The 20,678-nt window shown below is 39.0% G+C and overlaps 1 protein-coding gene across 1 annotated transcript; it reads right to left on the reverse strand.

Moving 5' to 3' along the window:
• Positions 1-9,529: 9,529 nt before the first annotated feature.
• On the reverse strand, positions 9,530-14,887 carry LOC145877293 (uncharacterized). Its single transcript, XM_082972603.1, has 2 exons — positions 14,328-14,887; positions 9,530-11,372 (listed from the first exon to the last, which is right to left on the reverse strand). Exons 1-2 carry the CDS (start codon positions 14,683-14,685, stop codon positions 10,570-10,572), a joined length of 1,161 nt encoding a protein of 386 aa, XP_082828729.1. The 5' UTR covers positions 14,686-14,887; the 3' UTR covers positions 9,530-10,569.
• Positions 14,888-20,678: the final 5,791 nt, after the last annotated feature.

Raw genomic sequence — 20,678 nt, forward strand, 5'->3', positions numbered from 1 at the left:
AAAATGTGAATATGAAAATCATAACTAGCACCAGATCAGTAGAAATGATCAGAAATTGGCACCAAATGGAAAAGGTTGCTGACTGCTGGTGTAGCCTAATACCAGAAAGTATAGGAGCATAACGACTGCTGGTGTAGTCTATTACCAGAAACTATAGGAGCATAACGACTGCTGGTGTAGTCTATTACCAGAAACTATAGGAGCATAACGACTGCTGGTGTAGTCTATTACCAGAAACTATAGGAGCATAACGACTGCTGGTGTAGCCTATTACCAGAAACTATAGGAGCATAACGACTGCTGGTGTAGCCTATTACCAGAAACTATAGGAGCATAACGACTGTAGTCTATTACCAGAAACTATAGGAGCATAACGACTGCTGGTGTAGTCTATTACCAGAAACTATAGGAGCATAACGACTGCTGGTGTAGCCTATTACCAGAAACTATAGGAGCATAACGACTGCTGGTGTAGCCTATTACCAGAAACTATAGGAGCATAACGAATGCTGGTGTAGTCTATTACCAGAAACTATAGGAGCATAACGACTGCTGGTGTAGTCTATTACCAGAAACTATAGGAGCATAACGACTGCTGGTGTAGCCTATTACCAGAAACTATAGGAGCATAACGACTGCTGGTGTAGCCTATTACCAGAAACTATAGGAGCATAACGACTGTAGTCTATTACCAGAAACTATAGGAGCATAACAACTGCTGGTGTAGTCTATTACCAGAAACTATAGGAGCATAACGACTGCTGGTGTAGACTATTACCAGAAACTATAGGAGCATAACGACTGCTGGTGTAGCCTATTACCAGAAACTATAGGAGCATAACGACTGCTGGTGTAGTCTATTACCAGAAACTATAGGAGCATAACGACTGCTGGTGTAGCCTATTACCAGAAACTATAGGAGCATAACGACTGCTGGTGTAGTCTATTACCAGAAACTATAGGAGCATAACGACTGCTGGTGTAGCCTATTACCAGAAACTATAGGAGCATAACGACTGCTGGTGTAGTCTATTACCAGAAACTATAGGAGCATAACGACTGCTGGTGTAGTCTATTACCAGAAACTATAGGAGCATAACGACTGCTGGTGTAGCCTATTACCAGAAACTATAGGAGCATAACAACTGCTGGTGTAGTCTATTACCAGAAACTATAGGAGCATAACGACTCTTCTAAGAGGTTTTTCTGATGGTTAGGCTCTTATTTCAGAGGGGTGTCATCAATAGCCCATAATGACAAAGTGAAAACAGGTAAAAAACAGAAATACCTTATTTACTGAAGTATTCAGACCCTTTGCTATGAGACTCGAAATTGCTTTCAGGTGCATCTTGTTTCCATTAATCATCCTTGAGATGTATCTACAACTTGTTTGGAGTCCACCTGTGGTAAATTCAATTGATTGGATATGATTTGGAAAGGCACACACCTGTCTATATAAGGTCCCACAGTTGACAGTGCATGTCAGAGCAAAAACCAAGCCATGAGGTCGAAGGAATTGTCTGTAGAGCTCCGAGACAGGATTGTGTCGAGGCACAGATCTGGGGATGGGTACCAAAAATAATTCTGCAGTATTGAAGGTCCCCAAGAACACAGTGGCCTCCATCATTCATAAATGGAATACTCTTCCTAGAGCTGGTCACCCGGCCAAACTGAGCGATTGGGGGAGAAGGGCCTTGGTCAGGGAGGTGACCACAAACCTGATGGTCACTCTGACAGAGCTCCAGAGTTCCTCTGTGGAGATGGGAGAACCTTCCAGAAGGATAACCATCTCTGCAGCACTCCAACAATCAGGCCTTTATGGTAGTGGCCAGACAGAAGCCACTCCTCAGTAAAAGGCACATGACAGCCCTCTTGGAGTTTGACAAAAGGCACCTAAAGACTCTAAGACCATGAGAAACAAGATTCTCTGACTTGATGAAACCAAGATTGAACTCATTGGCCTGACTGCCAAGAGTCACATCTGGAGGAAACCTGGCACCATCCCTACGGTGAAGCATGGTGGTGGCAGCATCATGCTGTGGGGATGTTTTTCAGCAGCAGGGACTGGGAGACTAGTCCGGAAAGTATTATGTGAAATTATTTTGATGTGATATTTAAATATTGTGTGAAATTACTCTGAATTGATATGAAAGTACAGCAATTTATGCTTCTAGAAACGTATTGCAATTGAGAATCAATTCACATTTAGATGGATTATTTGACTATTTTACCTGAACAGAGCCAGTCTACCTCTGAAAATAACATACAGTCCTTGGACCTTGAGGAGTAACGGGGACAGCAATCAGCAGTAGAAACAATAACAAAGCGTTCTCCCTGCCCGTTTCGGTAAAAAGCTGAGGGATGGGGCTGGAGAAATGCAACCATCCATGATATCAACATTATAGTTTTAATCATGTTTTGAGGATATACAGTGTTTGTTTATATTTACTGATAAACATTGGAGTAAATAAAAGCTTATATTTTGGGTTCTGATGGGGTTCGACAGTTGAACTAAGCTCATGAGGCATTTATAAGTGATTTATTCAAGAAACAGATGGGTACATATCATTAATGTATAAGTCCCAAAATGGATGTAACAACTGCTGATTGCCCCTTTAAGAGAACATCTTGGGCTAATCTAATAGGAGATATTGAGGACTACAGTATTTTAGGCATTGTCATTGGATGCATTTGATGAATTGTTAACGTTTTGTTGATGGTCCACTCTTGATGTTCTACACGTTACAGTGAAGCTTCAGCCATTCCTACAGAACAACATTAAAGTGTAGAACCCCTTTACTGCAGAGACGGTTCAACGACTGCAGAGACGGTACTTACTGGTGTTAAACAGATCTCCAACCTCCTCTTCTTCCTCCAATGTGACAGTCATCTCCCCCTCCTCCTCTTTCACTCCATAAACTGCAACCTCTTTCTCTTCCTCCTCTTCTTTCACAGTAACATCCTCCTCCTCTTTCACTCTGAACGTGTCTTCCTCTTCTTTCACTTTAACGTCTTTCTCTTCTTCTTTCACGGTAACAGCCTCACCCTCTACTTGTTTTTGTATTGTAACATTCTTCTCTTCTTTCACTAGAGCTTCTTTCTCCGTCCAGCAGACCTCCTCTTCTTTAGCAGGAGGAGAGTAGCTTAGTGAACTCATGGTCGGGGATGTTAGCTAGCTAGCATTAGCGACTAGCTTAGTTCTAAGCTAACTTAGCAAACCAGCTAGCTGACAAACAACGTAAATATATAATTAAACGGGCCAACAAGTACATACGACAGAAGTGTGTTTAATACACAGCGACAAATATACACCAAACCAGTGTAAAGAGCGTGAATGTTGTAGCTATGTTTGCTAGAAAGCTACCGAGGTGTCTGACTAGCTGTTGTTGTTGAAGGAGCGTCCCGTCCACTAGATTATACGTCACACTGGCAGCATCGCCTGAACCTAAAAGACGCACATCGCCATCTGCTGACTGGACTGGGCAACGCAGTTGAGGAACCAAACGTTTATTTTTCATTTATTTCAGAAAAGTTTCATATTATATTAAGTCGTTCAAAGAGAAGCATGTGTTGATTGATTCGTTTTTAATGAGTTAGAATTTAATACAAACTTTACACCCACTACATATTTTCATTGAACCATACTTCTGACATGGATCATTTTGACCCCAGAGGCATATCTTTTATCATAGCCAAAATGTGGTTCATTCAATTATTCCAATTTTTAATGACTTTGTCAAACAACTTGTTCTTAATAAATTTAAATCATGGTTTAGTGTTTCTGTATCAAAATTGACTTTTAATTCAAATCCTTTGGAGTCATTTTGACCCCAGCCAAAAGCACCTTTGTTAAATAGGACGTTTATTTCAAATCAAATCACATTTTATTGGTCACATACACATGTGTAGCAGATATTATTGTGGGTGTAGCGAAATGCTTGTGTTTCTAGCTGCGACAGTGCAGTAATATCTATCAAGTAATATCTAACTATTTCACAACATAGACCCAATACACACAAATCTAAGTATTTGAATCTAGGTTTCTCTGTAGACATGATCCATCCCACCAGAGGGTGGAGGGGCTCCTGTATCAGTGGTTTTGACAGATAGACACCTGCAGACACACTGTATAGTGCGTGTACTCTCCATGTACTCTCCTAAGATTGGACTTTTCTATACCACGTATCACATGACTGTGTACAAAACTGCCAGTGGTAGAAAACACTCCCAGCGGTAGAAAACACTGCCAGAGGTAGAAAGCCCTGCCAGTGATATACAGAGCATTCGTTAAGTATTCCGACCCCTTCACTTTTTCAACATTTTGTTACATTACAGCCTTATTCTAAAATTGTATAATTTTCCCCCCTCATCAATCTACACAAAATACCCCATAATGACAAACCAAAAACAGTTTGACATTTTTGCAAATTGATTAACTTAAGTATTCAGACCCTTTGCAATGAGACTCAAAATTGAGCTCAGATGCATCCTGATTCCATTGATCATCCTTGAGATGTTTCTACAACTTGATTGGAGTCGACTTGTGGTAAATTCAATTGATTAGACATGATTTGGAAAGGCACACACCTGTCTATATAAGGTCCCACAGTTTACAGTGCATGTCAGAGCAAAAACCAAGCCATGAGGTCAAAGGAATTGTCCATAGAGATCTGAGACAGGATTGTGTCGAGGCACAGATCTGGGGAAAGGTAGCAAAAAATGTCTGCAGCATTGAAGGTCCCCAAGAACACAGTGGCCTCCATCATTCTTATATGGAAGAAGTTTGGAACCACCAAGACTTTTCCTAGAGCTGGCCGCCTGGCCAAACTGAGAAATCGGGGGAGAAGGGCCTTGGTCAAGGAGGTGACCAAGAACCCGATGTTCACTCTGACAGAGCTCCAGAGTTACTCTCTGGAGAAGGGAGAACCTTCGAGAAGGACAACCATCTCTACAGCACTCCACCAATCAGGCCTTAATGTAGCAATGATTAAAGTGTCAAAATGTATTTCAATGGACAATTCAGTGAACTGTTCTGTGAAAGGTGTTGGCTAGAGATGACATGAAGGAGCTTGCAGGGATTTGTAGTCTTGCATGTCGTCTACTTTGATGCTAATTAGCATTTTAGAATCCGAGAGTAAAGAGACACAAATATATTGATACAAGTATTTGTAATGGATCCCCATTAGTTCCTGCCAAGGCAGCAGCTACTCTTCCTGGGGTTTATAATGGATCTTCATTAGTTCCTGCCAAGTAAGGTCGGGGAGCATGCCAGCCTGCCTGAACCGCCCCTGAACTAACAGGTATAAATGATGGGTTATGAACTAACAGGTATAAATGATGGGTTATGAATTAACAGGTATAAATGATGGGTTATGAATTAACAGGTATAAATGATGGGTTATGAACTAACAGGTATAAATGATGGGTTATGAACTAACAGGTATAAATGATGGGTTATGAACTAACAGGTATAAATGATGGGTTATGAACTAACAGGTATAAATGATGGGTTATGAACTAACAGGTATAAATGATGGGTTATGAACTAACAGGTATAAATGATGGGTTATGAACTAACAGGTATAAATGATGGGTTATGAATTAACAGGTATAAATGATGGGTTATGAATTAACAGGCATAAATGATGGGTTATGAATTAACAGGCATAAATGATGGGTTATGAATTAACAGGCATAAATGATGGGTTATGAATTAACAGGCATAAATGATGGGTTATGAATTAACAGGTATAAATGATGGGTTATGAATTAACAGGTATAAATGATGGGTTATGAATTAACAGGTATAAATGATGGGTTATGAATTAACAGGTATAAATGATGGGTTATGAACTAACAGGTATAAATGATGGGTTATGAACTAACAGGTATAAATGATGGGTTATGAACTAACAGGTATAAATGATGGGTTATGAACTAACAGGTATAAATGATGGGTTATGAATTAACAGGCATAAATGATGGGTTATGAACTAACAGGTATAAATGATGGGTTATGAACTAACAGGTATAAATGATGGGTTATGAACTAACAGGTATAAATGATGGGTTATGAACTAACAGGTATAAATGATGGGTTATGAACTAACAGGTATAAATGATGGGTTATGAATTAACAGGTATAAATGATGGGTTATGAATTAACAGGCATAAATGATGGGTTATGAATTAACAGGCATAAATGATGGGTTATGAATTAACAGGCATAAATGATGGGTTATGAATTAACAGGCATAAATGATGGGTTATGAATTAACAGGCATAAATGATGGGTTATGAATTAACAGGCATAAATGATGGGTTATGAACTAACAGGTATAAATGATGGGTTGTGAATTAACAGGTATAAATGATGGGTTGTGAACTAACAGGTATAAATGATGGGTTGTGAATTAACAGGTATAAATGATGGGTTGTGAACTAACAGGTATAAATGATGGGTTGTGAATTAACAGGTATAAATGATGGGTTGTGAATTAACAGGTATAAATGATGGGTTGTGAATTAACAGGTATAAATGATGGGTTGTGAATTAACAGGTATAAATGATGGGTTGTGAATTAACAGGTATAAATGATGGGTTGTGAACTAACAGGTATAAATGATGGGTTATGAACTAACAGGTATAAATGATGGGTTATGAACTAACAGGTATAAATGATGGGTTATGAACTAACAGGTATAAATGATGGGTTATGAACTAACAGGTATAAATGATGGGTTATGAACTAACAGGTATAAATGATGGGATATGAATTAACAGGTATAAATGATGGGTTATGAACTAACAGGTATAAATGATGGGTTATGAATTAACAGGTATAAATTATGGGTTATGAATTAACAGGTATAAATGATGGGTTATGAACTAACAGGTATAAATGATGGGTTATGAACTAACAGGTATAAATGATGGGTTATGAACTAACAGGTATAAATGATGGGTTATGAATTAACAGGTATAAATGATGGGTTATGAATTAACAGGTATAAATGATGGGTTATGAATTAACAGGCATAAATGATGGGTTATGAATTAACAGGCATAAATGATGGGTTATGAATTAACAGGCATAAATGATGGGTTATGAATTAACAGGCATAAATGATGGGTTATGAATTAACAGGTATAAATGATGGGTTATGAATTAACAGGTATAAATGATGGGTTATGAATTAACAGGTATAAATGATGGGTTATGAACTAACAGGTATAAATGATGGGTTATGAACTAACAGGTATAAATGATGGGTTATGAACTAACAGGTATAAATGATGGGTTATGAATTAACAGGTATAAATGATGGGTTATGAATTAACAGGTATAAATGATGGGTTGTGAATTAACAGGTATAAATGATGGGTTGTGAATTAACAGGTATAAATCATGGGTTATGAACTAAAAGGTATAAATGATGGGTTATGAACTAACAGGTATAAATGATGGGTTATGAACTAACAGGTATAAATGATGGGTTATGAACTAACAGGTATAAATGATGGGTTATGAACTAACAGGTATAAATGATGGGATATGAATTAACAGGTATAAATGATGGGTTATGAATTAACAGGTATAAATGATGGGTTATGAATTAACAGGTATAAATGATGGGTTATGAATTAACACATCCCCTGCGAGCCCAGGCATTTCAATACATTCAGGATTTCTTACGGTCCATGTGCAATGTATATGGTTATCTCTGTCTCTCTCTCCATCTCTTCTTTAACAAGCAGCCATGTTGTTGTCATTCCACTAGGGACCTGTTTTCAGCTTTTTAAGTCTCCAGTCAATAACCGGTGTACTGGAACGATCCCTCTACACCCTTTACACATGTACTGCACTGGGATTATCCCTCAACACCCTTTACACATGTACTGCACTGGGATTATCCCTCTACACCCTTTACACATGTACTGTACAGGAATTATCACATTGGCTGGCAGAAACATTTATTGGGCCATCGAAGCTGTCTCAGTGAGAGACTAGTTGATTATGGACTAACAGTCTAACAGCTTGAAGGACACAACTCACGTTATTCTGGTTAAACAGAGAGAGACCAGTTGATTAAGGAGTGGGGATTTTTTGACAATTAGGAAATAATATGTCATGTTTTACACGTACCTCAGCCAGCATTGTGAATGGTTAGGAAATAATACGTCATGTTTTACTCGTACCTCAGCCAGCATTGTGAATGGTTAGGAAATAATATGTCATGTTTTACTAGTACCTCAGCCAGCATTGTGACTGGTGTCTGATGCAGTGACATACTAGACCATGGCAGTAAATCTAATACTTCTGTGTTTTTAGGCATGAAAGGTCTGTGTTGTTTCTGTGGTTATAAGTTACATCTCTGGCCATGCTGGCAGGGTCTGAATCAAACCCAATGTCCAGTAGGATTGATCTGTTTGATCCAATTGTTTGTTTCAGTTTCCAGTAGTTGAATCCTTTAACATATTGTTGATTTCAACATTTTTCATTTTCAACAAATGAACTGGGTTGGTTGAAAAGTGATACTAAACATACATACCAGCACTATATTGACATAGTGGAAGATATACTGAATTTATACTGTTTTTCATACTAAGATGGACCAAGATACGTGTTGCTTTTGCACATATTTCTTCATTAGTTTTGCAAAAGTCTGTTGATTGTCAGTCATTGGGTTCATTAGTTTTATATGTTCAAATCAAGCTTTATTTATACAGCATATTTCAGACATGGATGAAACACAATGGCTTCACAGGGAAAAGAAAACAAAAAAACAATGAAAATAAACAGCAATATTTACCACAAACATAAGAGGATAAAAAAATGAAGAATAACAACTGAAAGACTAATGAGCATTCTAAGGAAAATTAATTGATTACAATATTAACAATGGATGTTATATTCAACCATAACGAGATGGACAAGCCAGCACAGGTGTAACACATACTGACTAACTGAGGTGACACCAATCAGTGCGTCCTACGTGCTAACGAGCTGTACGGGCTAACGAGCTAGACCTGCTAACGAGCTAGACGGGCTAACGAGCTAGACGGGCTAACGAGCTAGACGTGCTAACGAGCTAAAGTCCAACCTCAAAACATAAATGGAAAAACCAAAGCCTGTAACACCTTCCACCTTAAGACAACAAATATATCCTATATTTTTGATGGACAAGTTTGCTCACCACCAACAGAAAACAACTTACATTTCATATTAAAATCAACAAAAATGCTTCCCTTCTACAATATAAACATGGTGTCCACTGGATGTCAACAATTAAAAACAAGAAAAAAACACGCATTTCTAAATAATAATATACAATAGTATTATTTTTTTCTCCTTTTTCTTTCTATAGAATCCTAAATCCCACTAGCTTCTAGAACTCTCGTCTTCCTAAAACTCACTAGCTTCTAGAACACTCGTCTTCCTAAAACTCACTAGATTCTAGAACTCTCGTCTTTCTAAATCCCACTAGCTTCTAGAACTCTCGTCTTCCTAAAACTCATTAGATTCTAGAACTCTCCTCTTCCTAAAACTCACTAGCTTCTAGAACTCTCGTCTTCCTAAAACTCACTAGCTTCTAGAACTCGTCTTCCTAAAACTCACTAGCTTCTAGAACTCTCGTCTTCCTAAAACTCACTAGCTTCTAGAACTCTCGTCTTCCTAAAACTCACTAGCTTCTAGAACTCTCGTCCCCTTGGAACGAGCCCAAACAAAACTCATCTCCAATACGGAAAAACGTGCAGTCAAAATAAATTGTGATCCATGGCAACGGACTGGCTAAACACAAAACACTAAACTTTTTAACTGCCCACCCTTGAGACAATCAGCAACCAAGTTGTCCTCACCACAGACATGTCTGATTTCAAGAGGAAACTCCTGCAATATCCGTAGTAACTTTCCACCTCATTGCAGAGCTTCTCTCTCTATTCAGTGTTCACTAGATAGGCATGTTGTTGGATCGGGGCCCAGTCCCCAATGTCATGCTCTAGTACACTTGGGTTGGCACATCTGAGAATTAACCCTGATATTCTAAAAGCAGGGCAACAGTGATGCATTTACATTTAAGGGTCGCTGAACAAAGGAACACAACACTTATTTGTCATCACTCATCGATATCATGTTGAAATCAATTGTGCGAGAGGAGGGAGATGAGGTTGCACGTCCTGTTAAAACTAACAGCTCAAAAACCACATGGAATATGGGAATAATGTGTACATCACTGGTTAGAGTACAATTTGTAGAAAACAGCTAGCTACATTTTGAAGTGTTGCATTGTGATTCCAGTGGGTCACCAACATGGTAAGTGTAACAGAACTCTTTTTTTGTTAGTCACTTTTTGTTAAATCACATAAATAGTAACTCTTCCATTTCAGAGCCTGGATTTTTCCCCCTGAGGCTAAAATCAATTGAACAACAAACGTTTAGGGTTCTACATTCTGACGTTATTAAAATACTCCTACTACAATGTTAAAACATTCTACATTGTGACATCATTAAAATACTCCTTCTACAATGTTAAAACATTCTACATTGTGACATTATTTCACTGATATCATGAAACAACTCCTTCATGTAGTTTCTGATGTTTGATCAGAGATCTTTTATCAGAGTATCTCTTCCCACACTGATCACAGCTATAAGGTTTCTGTCCTGTGTGTGTTCTCTGGTGTTTAGTTAGACAGCTAGATGTAGTAAAACTCTTCCCACACTGATCACAGCTATAAGGTTTCTCTCCTGTGTGTGCCCTCTGGTGTGCCGTCAGACAGCCAAACGTACTAAAACTCTTTACACATTGATCACAGACATAAGGTTTATCTCCTGTGTGTGTCCGCTGGTGTACTATCAGGCTGTTTAGCTGAGTAAAACTCTTCCCACATTGATTACAGCTATATGGTTTCTCTCCTGTGTGTGTTCTCTTGTGTATAGTTAGATAGCTAGATGTCGTAAAACTTTTCCCACATTGATTACAGCCATAAGGTTTCTCTCCTGTGTGTGTCCGCTGGTGTACTATCAGGCTGTTTAGCTGAGTAAAACCCTTCCCACATTGATCACAGCCAAAAGGTTTCTCTCCAGTGTGTATCCTCTGGTGTGATTTCAGAGTTTGTAGCCGAATAAAACTCTTCCCACATTGATCACAGCCAAAAGGTTTCTCTCCTGTGTGAATTCTTTGATGTATTTTAAGGCCTAGTGAAGAGTTGAATATTTTCCCACAGTCAGAGCAGCAGTGAGATTTCTCTCCTGTGTGAACTCGCTGGTGTTTCTTGAGGAGTTCTGATCTGGAGAGACTCTTCTCTGCCTCGTCAGCATCATGATGTTGTTGAGGATCCCCAGGATCCCAATAGTCCCGTCTCTCTCCTGTGAGAACAAAGTCAGGCAGATGGTTAAAGGTCCACAACAGCAGAAATCCACTGTTTATTTGAGGTAAAAGGTGATGCCCAGATCATACCCATGAAGTTGTACAACAATTGACGTCTGTTAAAATATTTGACAATTAAGACAGTCAACTTAGCAACAATCATATTTTGTCTTGTTTTCACATTAGTAGAAACTAGAAAAGTTTTTAAAGTTGTTGAAACCCTAAGCAGTGTGCCAGATGACTTTTGGTCTCCAATATTGGCCCCTTTCTGTGTTTGCTAAAATTGCGACACGAGGGCGATGCGCACACAAAAATGATTGCAGAAACACTTCCCTGCTAATGAGGAAACCACTAGTTATGGATGTAGTATATCTGGTAATGAGGAAACCACTAGTTATGGATGTAGTATATCTGGTAATGAGGAAACCACTAGTTATGGATGTAGTATATCTGCTAATGAGGAAACCACTAGTTATGGATGTAGTATATCTGGTAATGAGGAAACCACTAGTTATGGATATAGTGTATCTGGTAATGAGGAAACCACTAGTTATGGATGTAGTATATCTGGTAATGAGGAAACCACTAGTTATGGATGTAGTTTATCTGCCTGGAGCAAAAAATAGTGAGCAAAGATTTTAGTTTTCACAATGTATTCTGAATATTACAGCACAAGATCAGGAGTGCTACTCAAGGAAACTCACATTAAGCTCTGTGTCTATTCACTAATTCACCACCGTGGGGGAAAACTCAGGGGAGTTCTCATAGGCTGACAGCAAATATAGCCTCCATTTACAGGTTGCTTATGAGTGCATTTCACATTAAATATGGATTATAATTGTAAGACTCGCTTGAATCACCTACTTAATATGTTTGTGTTATTGTCGCATATCAACTGATTTATACTTAAACACTTCAACCAGTAAAATGCTCTTTGGCTAGCTTTAACATCAGCCTGACAATGAGGGTTTGTACACTAAGTGTTTAACAAATTGGCCCATAACTTCACCTAACAATAACATAGACCAACTGTAAGACCCATAACTTCACCTAACAACATAGACCTACTGTAGGACCCATAACTTCACCTAACAACAACATAGACCTACTTCACCTAAGACTATATATAATTTTATATTTCAGGTGAAACATGGAAACTAACATGTCTTTGTCATGACATTTCATAACCTGATCACCAGATCATTTTGTGAATAATCCCACTAGGCTACTCTGTAATGTGTTGTCATTCTAAATGTCCTGAATAAAGGAAAATAGCTCTGTGTGTTGTACAATAGCCTATCCATCAAGGAACAGTTCTCTACACATTATGAGCTAAGTATCTCTGTGCACAAACAGAGTAATGAGACCCTACTGTAAATCAGCCAGACAGTAACACATTATAAACATCGATTTGTTTGGGATGTTGGATCCAACGTGGAGCACGGCATAACTGTCTTTACCAGAGTAATGAATGAAGAAGCACTTTGGTTGTTGTTGCATGTCGTGATGTTTGTCATGTGACTGTCATTCAGAAAATGATTTCCTGGATCAGCTGATGATAGTTGAACATGTGACTGTAACTAAACAGCTACAGTATTAAGAATGATGTGTAATTATTGAAGAACGACGTTAATGACAGTATCTATTTGGGTGTTGTAAATAAAGTTAAGGTGACTCTCGGTTAGAACCATTGGATTTAGCAAACTCTGAAATTATTTAGGATTTCTGTGCCCATAAAAACTGTTTTGCCAGCGTAACATAAGGACACACTAAATGTTACGTAAGTAGAGAGCATTTCAGAGATCTGAATACAAAAAACTGTCCTAACAGGACAATAACCTAAACCACAAGGCCAAATCTACACTGGAGGAGCTTACCAAGATGACATTGAATGTTCCTGAGTGGCCTAGTTACAGTTTGGACTTAAATCATCTTGAAAGTCAATGGCAAGACTTGAAAACGGCTTTCTAGCAATGATCAACAACCAACTTGACAGAACAGGAAGGATTTTAAAAAGAATAATGAATATTCACATGAAGATCAGCCTCCTATTGGATGACATCACGACTTCCCATCAAGCCAACTCCTTGGAGGCCTTACTATGACATCACTCACTCCTTCTAGTTTGCAGTTGTCTAAAAAAGCACTATTTTGCCCAAAACATTTATTTGTTTCCCTTTAGTGTGTTTATACTTTACTGTATTTATATCACTTTTCAACAGGAAAGGACGTCATGAACAATTCATACAGTACAACAACATATTCAAGTGTAGAATGCCCTTTTTAAAATCACACATTAGTTCAACAACTGCAGAGTTTGTGTCCCTGTTTTATAAGATAGTACTCACTGTATTTACTGGTGTTAATCAGATCAATGTCCCTGTTTTATTAGATAGTAATCACTGTATTTACTGGTGTTAACCAGATCAATGTCCCTGTTTTATTAGATAGTACTCACTGTATTTACTGGTGTTAACCAGATCAATGCCCCTGTTTTATTAGATAGTACTCACTGTATTTACTGGTGTTAACCAGATCAATGCCCCTGTTTTATTAGATAGTACTCACTGTATTTACTGGTGTTAATTAGATCAATGCCTCTGTTTTATTAGATAGTACTCACTGTATTTACTGGTGTTAATCAGATCAATGTCCCTGTTTTATAAGATGGTACTCACTGTATTTACTGGTGTTAATCAGATCAATGTCCCTGTTTTATTAGATAGTACTCACTGTATTTACTGGTGTTAAATCAGATCAATGTCCCTGTTTTATTAGATAGTACTCACTGTATTTACTGGTGTTAATCAGATCAATGTCCCTGTTTTATTAGATAGTACTCACTGTATTTACTGGTGTTAATCAGATCAATGTCCCTGTTTTATTAGATAGTACTCACTGTATTTACTGGTGTTAACCAGATCAATGTCCCTGTTTTATTAGATAGTACTCACTGTATTTACTAATGTTAATCAGATCTCCAGTCTTCTCTTCTTCGTCCTCCTCTAATGTGACAGTAATCTCCCCCTCTTCATCCTTCATTCCAAAAACGTCTTCATTTTCTTTCACTTCCTCCTCTTCTTTCACAGTAACATCCTCCTCCTCTTTCACTCTGAACGCGTCTTCCTCTTCTTTCTCTGTAACGTCTTTCTCTTCTTCTTTCACGGTAACAGCCTCACCCTCTACTTCTTGTTTTACTGTGACATCCTCCTCTTCCTTCTCCTCTTTCACGACAATGTTCAGCCCCAGAGCTTCTTTCTCCGTCCAGCAGACCTCCTCTTTAGCAGGAGGAGAGTAGCTTAGTGAGCGCATGGTCGGGGATGTTAGCTAGCTAGGCTAGTGCTAACTTAACCAGCCAGATAGTTGACTTACAACGTAAATATTAAATTAAATGGGGTAGCTAGTTGTTTACACATAAGTATGTCTAAATCACAGTTACAATTAAACCAGGAAAGTGTCTAAAGAACTTGAATGTTCAGACTTTGTCAGCTAGCGAGCTACCGAGGTGGCTGCAGTTGTTGAAGAAGCGTTCCGTCCACTAGATTATACGTCACACTAGAAACATCGCCTGAAAGACACATATCGCCATCTGCTGTCTGGAGGGAGGAAACGCAGTTGAGGAGGGAAAACTATTTTTATTCTTCATTGAATTATAATATTATAAAGCAGTTTAGGGAAACGTTTTTTTCTCTCCATTAAATATTAATATTATATCAACACGTACAAAAAGCAACAAGTGCTGTTTGATTAATTCCGTTTTTTATGAGAATTTAAAACAAACTCTACATCTACTCCACTGTATTTACTGGTGTTAATCAGATCAATGTCCCTGTTTTATGAGATGGTACTCACTGTATTTACTGGTGTTAATCAGATCAATGTCCCTGTTTGACTCAGTCAAAAAACAAGATATCAAAATAAGCACCTAGTTATTAATACCCTTGATAAAGATGAGCAAAAATGTATAAAATAAATCAACTTTACCCACTACCAGGATATTTTAGCCCAAAACCTGGTTACCTCTCTGCTAGGAGGCTGAAACTTGGCCATAAGGGGATCTTTCAGCAAAACAAAGAAACTGTAAATTGGGCACAAAATCAAAAATGTTCTATGGCCAACTCAGTCTTCGGACTTGAACTCCATTGAAAACCTGTGGTTTGAATTGAACAGGGCAGTCCATAAGACAGACTAAATAAATCAAGGACATGGAGAGATTCTGTATGGAGGAAGGGTCTAAGGTCCCACCCAATGTGTTCTCTAATCTCATAAAACATTTCAGTGTCATTATCCTCCCAAGGGGAGAGTGCTGGAGTATTGAAAACATGGGTAGCAATAATTCAGACCCCTGCCTTTTGAGAATTACATGTTAAACTAAATCTCTTTCTCTGAGCAATTGTATTAGTATAAAATAATATAATTTCCCTTTTTTTTGGTGTAACAATACATCATGTAGATGTATATATATAATGAACAGACTAGGTCTATACTGCTCCTACATGGTGTAACAATACATCATGTAGATGTACAGTGGGGGGAAAAAGTATTTGATCCCCTGCTGATTTTGTACATTTGCCCACTTACAAAGAAATAATCAGTCTATAATTTTAATAGTAGGTTTATTTGAGCAGTGAGAGACAGAATAACAACAAAAAAAATCCAGAAAAATGCATGTCAAAAATGTTATAAATTGATTTGCATTTTAGTGAGGGAAATAAGTATTTGACCCCCTCTCAATCAGAAAGATTTCTGGCTCCCAGGTGTCTTTTATACAGGTAACGAGCTGAGATTAGGAGCACACTCTTAAAGGGAGTGCTCCTAACTGTAAAGGGATAATTCCAGTACAGTACATGTGTAAAGGGTGTAGAGGGATAATCCCAGTGCAGTACATGTGTAAAAGGATAATTCCAGTACAGTACATGTGTAAAAGGATAATTCCAGTACAGTACATGTGTAAAGGGTGTAAAGGGATAATTCCAGTGCAGTACATGTGTAAAGGGTGTTGAGGGATTATTCCAGTGCAGTACATGTGTAAAGGGTGTAGAGGGATAATCCCAGTACAGTACATGTGTAAAGGGTGTAGAGGGATAATCCCAGTGCAGTACATGTGTAAAGGGTGTTGAGGGATTATTCCAGTGCAGTACATGTGTAAAGGGTGTTGAGGGATATTTCCAGTACAGTACATGTGTAAAGGGTGTAGAGGGATAATTCCAGTGCAGTACATGTGTAGAGGGATAATCCCAGTGCAGTACATGTGTAAAGGGTGTTGAGGGATAATCCCAGTGCAGTACATGTGTAAAGGGTGTTGAGGGATATTTCCAGTACAGTACATGTGTAAAGGGTGTAAAGGGATAATCCCAGTACAGTACATGTGTAGAGGGTGTAGAGGGATAATTCCAGTGCAGTACATGTGTAAAGGGTGTTGAGGGATAATCCCAGTGCAGTACATGTGTAAAGGGTGTAAAGGGATAATTCCAGTGCAGTACATGTGTAAAGGGTGTAAAGGGATAATCCCAGTGCAGTACATGTGTAAAGGGTGTAGAGGGATAATCACAGTACAGTACATGTGTAAAGGGTGTAAAGGGATAATTCCAGTGCAGTACATGTGTAAAGGGTGTTGAGGGATAATTCCAGTGCAGTACATGTGTAAAGGGTGTTGAGGGATAATCCCAGTGCAGTACATGTGTAAAGGGTGTTGAGGGATAATCCCAGTGCAGTACATGTGTAAAGGGTGTAAAGGGATAATTCCAGTGCAGTACATGTGTAAATGGTGTAGAGGGATAATCCCAGTGCAGTACATGTGTAAAGGGTGTTGAGGGATAATCCCAGTGCAGTACATGTGTAAAGGGTGTAGAGGGATTATTCCAGTACAGTACATGTGTAAAGGGTGTAAAGGGATAATCCCAGTGCACTGGTTATTGACTGCAGACTTAAAATGCTGAAAACAGGTCCCTAGTGGAATGACAACAACATGGCTGCTTCTTAAAGAAGAGATGGAGAAAGAGACAGAGATAACCATATACATTGCACATGGACCGTAAGAAATCCTGAATGTATTGAAATGCCTGGGCTCGCAGGGGATGTGTTAATTCATAACCCATCATGTATACCTGTTAATTCATAACCCATCATTTATAACCCATCATTTATACCTGTTAATTCATAACCCATCATTTATACCTGTTAATTCATAACCCATCATTTATACCTGTTAGTTCATAACCCATCATTTATACCTGTTAGTTCATAACCCATCATTTATACCTGTTAGTTCATAACCCATCATTCATAACCCATCATTTATACCTGTTAGTTCATAACCCATCATTTATACCTGTTAATTCATAACCCATCATTTATACCTGTTAGTTCATAATCCATCATTTATACCTGTTAATTCAGGGGCGGTTCAGGCAGGCTGGCACGCTCCCTGACCTAACTTGGCAGGAACTAATGGGGATCCATAATAAACCCCAGGAAGAGTAGCTGCTGCCTTGACAGGAACTAATGGGGATCCATAATCAATACAAATACTTGTATCAATATATTTGTGTCTCTTTACTCTTGGATTCTAAAATGCTAATTAGCATCAAAGTAGACGACATGCAAGACTACAAATCCCTGCAAGCTCCTGCATGTCATCTCTAGCCAACACCTTTCACAGAACAGGTCACTGAATTGTCCATTGAAATACATTTTGACACTTTAATCATTGCAACATAAAGGCCTGATTGGTGGAGTGCTGCAGAGATGGTTGTCCTTCTGGAAGGTTCTCCCGTCTCCACAGAGGAAATCCGGAGCTCTGTCAGAGTGAACATCGGGTTCTTGTTCACCTCCCTGACCAAGGCCCTTCTCCCACGATTTCTCAGTTTGTCCAGGCGGCCAGCTCTAGGAAGAGTCTTGGTGGTTCCAAACTTCTTCCATTTAAGAATGATGGAGGCCACTGTGTTCTTGGGGACCTTCAATGCTGAAGACATTTTTTGGTACCTTTCCCCAGATCTGTGCCTCGACACAATCCTGTCTCAGAGCTCTATGGACAATTCCTTTGACCTCATGGCTCGGTTTTTGTTCTGACATGCACTGTAAACTGTGGGATCTTATATAGACAGTTGTGTGCCTTTCCTAATCATGTCTAATCAATTGAATTTACCACAAGTGGACTCCAATCAAGTTGTAGAAACATTTCAAGGAAGATCAATTGAATCAGGATGCATCTGAGCTCAATTTCGAGTCTCATAGCAAAGGTCTGAATACTTAAGTAAATACATTTGGAAAAATGTTTTTAAAAAATGATTTTGTTTTCTCATTATGGGGTATTGATTATTCAATTATAAAATTATTCAACTTTAGAATAAGGCTGTAATGTAACTAAATGTTTAAAAAGTGAAGGGGTCTGAATACTTAATGAATGCAGTTTTGTACACAGTCATGTGATACGTGGTATAGAAGAGTCCAATCATAGGAGAGTACATGGGAGGCACTATACTGTGTGTCTGCAGGTGTCTATCTGGTCAAAACCACTGTTACAGGTGCCCCTCCACCCTCTGGTGGGATGGATCATGTCTACAGAGAAACCTAGATTCAAATACTTAGATGTGTGTGTATTGGGTATATGTCGTGAAATTGTTAGATATTACTTATTAGATATTACTGCACTGTCGGAGCTAGAAACACAAGCATTTCACTACACCCGCAATAACATCTGCTAAACACGTGTATGTGACCAATAAAATGTGATTTGATTTGAAATAAACGTCCTATTTATCAAAGGTGCTTTTGTCTGGGGTCAAAATGACTCCAAAGGATTTGAATTTGTTAAAAGTCCATATTGATACAGAAACACTAAACCATGATATAGATTTATTAAGAACAAGTTGACTTACAAAGTCATGAAAATTTGGAAGAATTGAATAAACCTCATTTTGGCTATGATAAAAGATATGCTGTTGGCGGGGCTCCCTGCCTGTGCCATTAAACCCCTACAACTCATCCAGAACGCCGCAGCCCGTCTGGTGTTCAACCTTCCCAAGTTCTCTCACGTCACCCCGCTCCTCCGCTCTCTCCACTGGCTTCCAGTTGAAGCTCGCATCCGCTACAAGACCATGGTGCTTGCCTACGGAGCTGTGAGGGGAACGGCACCTCCGTACCTTCAGGCTCTGATCAGGCCCTACACCCAAACAAGGGCACTGCGTTCATCCACCTCTGGCCTGCTCGCCTCCCTACCTCTGAGGAAGCACAGTTCCCGCTCAGCCCAGTCAAAACTGTTCGCTGCTCTGGCACCCCAATGGTGGAACAAGCTCCCTCACGACGTCAGGACAGCGTAGTCAATCACCACCTTCCGGAGACACCTGAAACCCCACCTCTTTAAGGAATACCTAGGATAGGATAAAGTAATCCTTCTAACCCCCCCCCCCCCCCCCCCCCCTTAAAAGATTTAGATGCACTATTGTAAAGTGGTTGTTCTACTGGATATTATAGGTGAATGCACCAATTTGTAAGTCGCTCTGGATAAGAGCGTCTGCTAAATGACTTAAATGTAAATGTAAATGTAATATACCTCTGGGGTCAAAATGATCCATGTCAGAAGTATGGTTCAACGCAAATATGTAGTGGGTGTAAAGTTTGTTTTAAATTCTCACTCATTAAAAACGAATCAATCAACACATGCTTCTCTTTGAACGACTTAATGTAATATTAATATTTTATGAAATAAATGAAAAATAAACGTTTGGTTCCTCAACTGCGTTGCCCAGTCCAGTCAGCAGATGGCGATGTGCGTCTTTTAGGTTCAGGCGATGCTGCCAGTGTGACGTATAATCTAGTGGACGGGACGCTCCTTCAACAACAACAGCTAGTCAGACACCTCGGTAGCTTTCTAGCAAACATAGCTACAACATTCACGCTCTTTACACTGGTTTGGTGTATATTAGTCGCTGTGTATTAAACACACTTCTGTCGTATGTACTTGTTGGCTCATTTAACTATATATTTACGTTGTTTGTCAGCTAGCTGGTTTGCTAAGTTAGCTTAGAACTAGGCTAGTCGCTAATGCTAACTAGCTAACATCCCCGACCATGAGTTCACTAAGCTACTCTCCTCCTGTTAAAGAGGAGGTCTGCTGGACGGAGAAAGAAGCTCTTGTGAAAGAGGAGGAGGAAGAGAAAGATGTTACAATACAAAAACAAGTAGAGGGTGAAGCTGTTAGCGTGAAAGAAGAAGAGAAAGACGTTTCAGTTAAAGAAGAGGAAGAGGCGTTCAGAGTGAAAGAGGAGGAGGATGTTACAGTAAAAGAAGTGGAGGAAGAGAAA

This window comes from Salmo salar, unplaced genomic scaffold (genome assembly GCF_965601325.2).
Source record: "Salmo salar unplaced genomic scaffold, fSalSal1 ptg000838l, whole genome shotgun sequence".
NCBI classification, from domain to species: Eukaryota; Metazoa; Chordata; class Actinopteri; order Salmoniformes; family Salmonidae; genus Salmo; species Salmo salar.

Coding starts and splice junctions, on each gene's coding strand:
- LOC145877293 (XM_082972603.1), bottom strand. CDS start 14,685: ATGCGCTCACTAAGCTACTCTCCTCCTGCTAAAGAGGAGGTCTGCTGG. Junction 11,373..14,327: donor GATTAACATTAGTAAATACA/GTGAGTACTATC, acceptor TTGTTCTCACAG/GAGAGAGACGGGACTATTGG.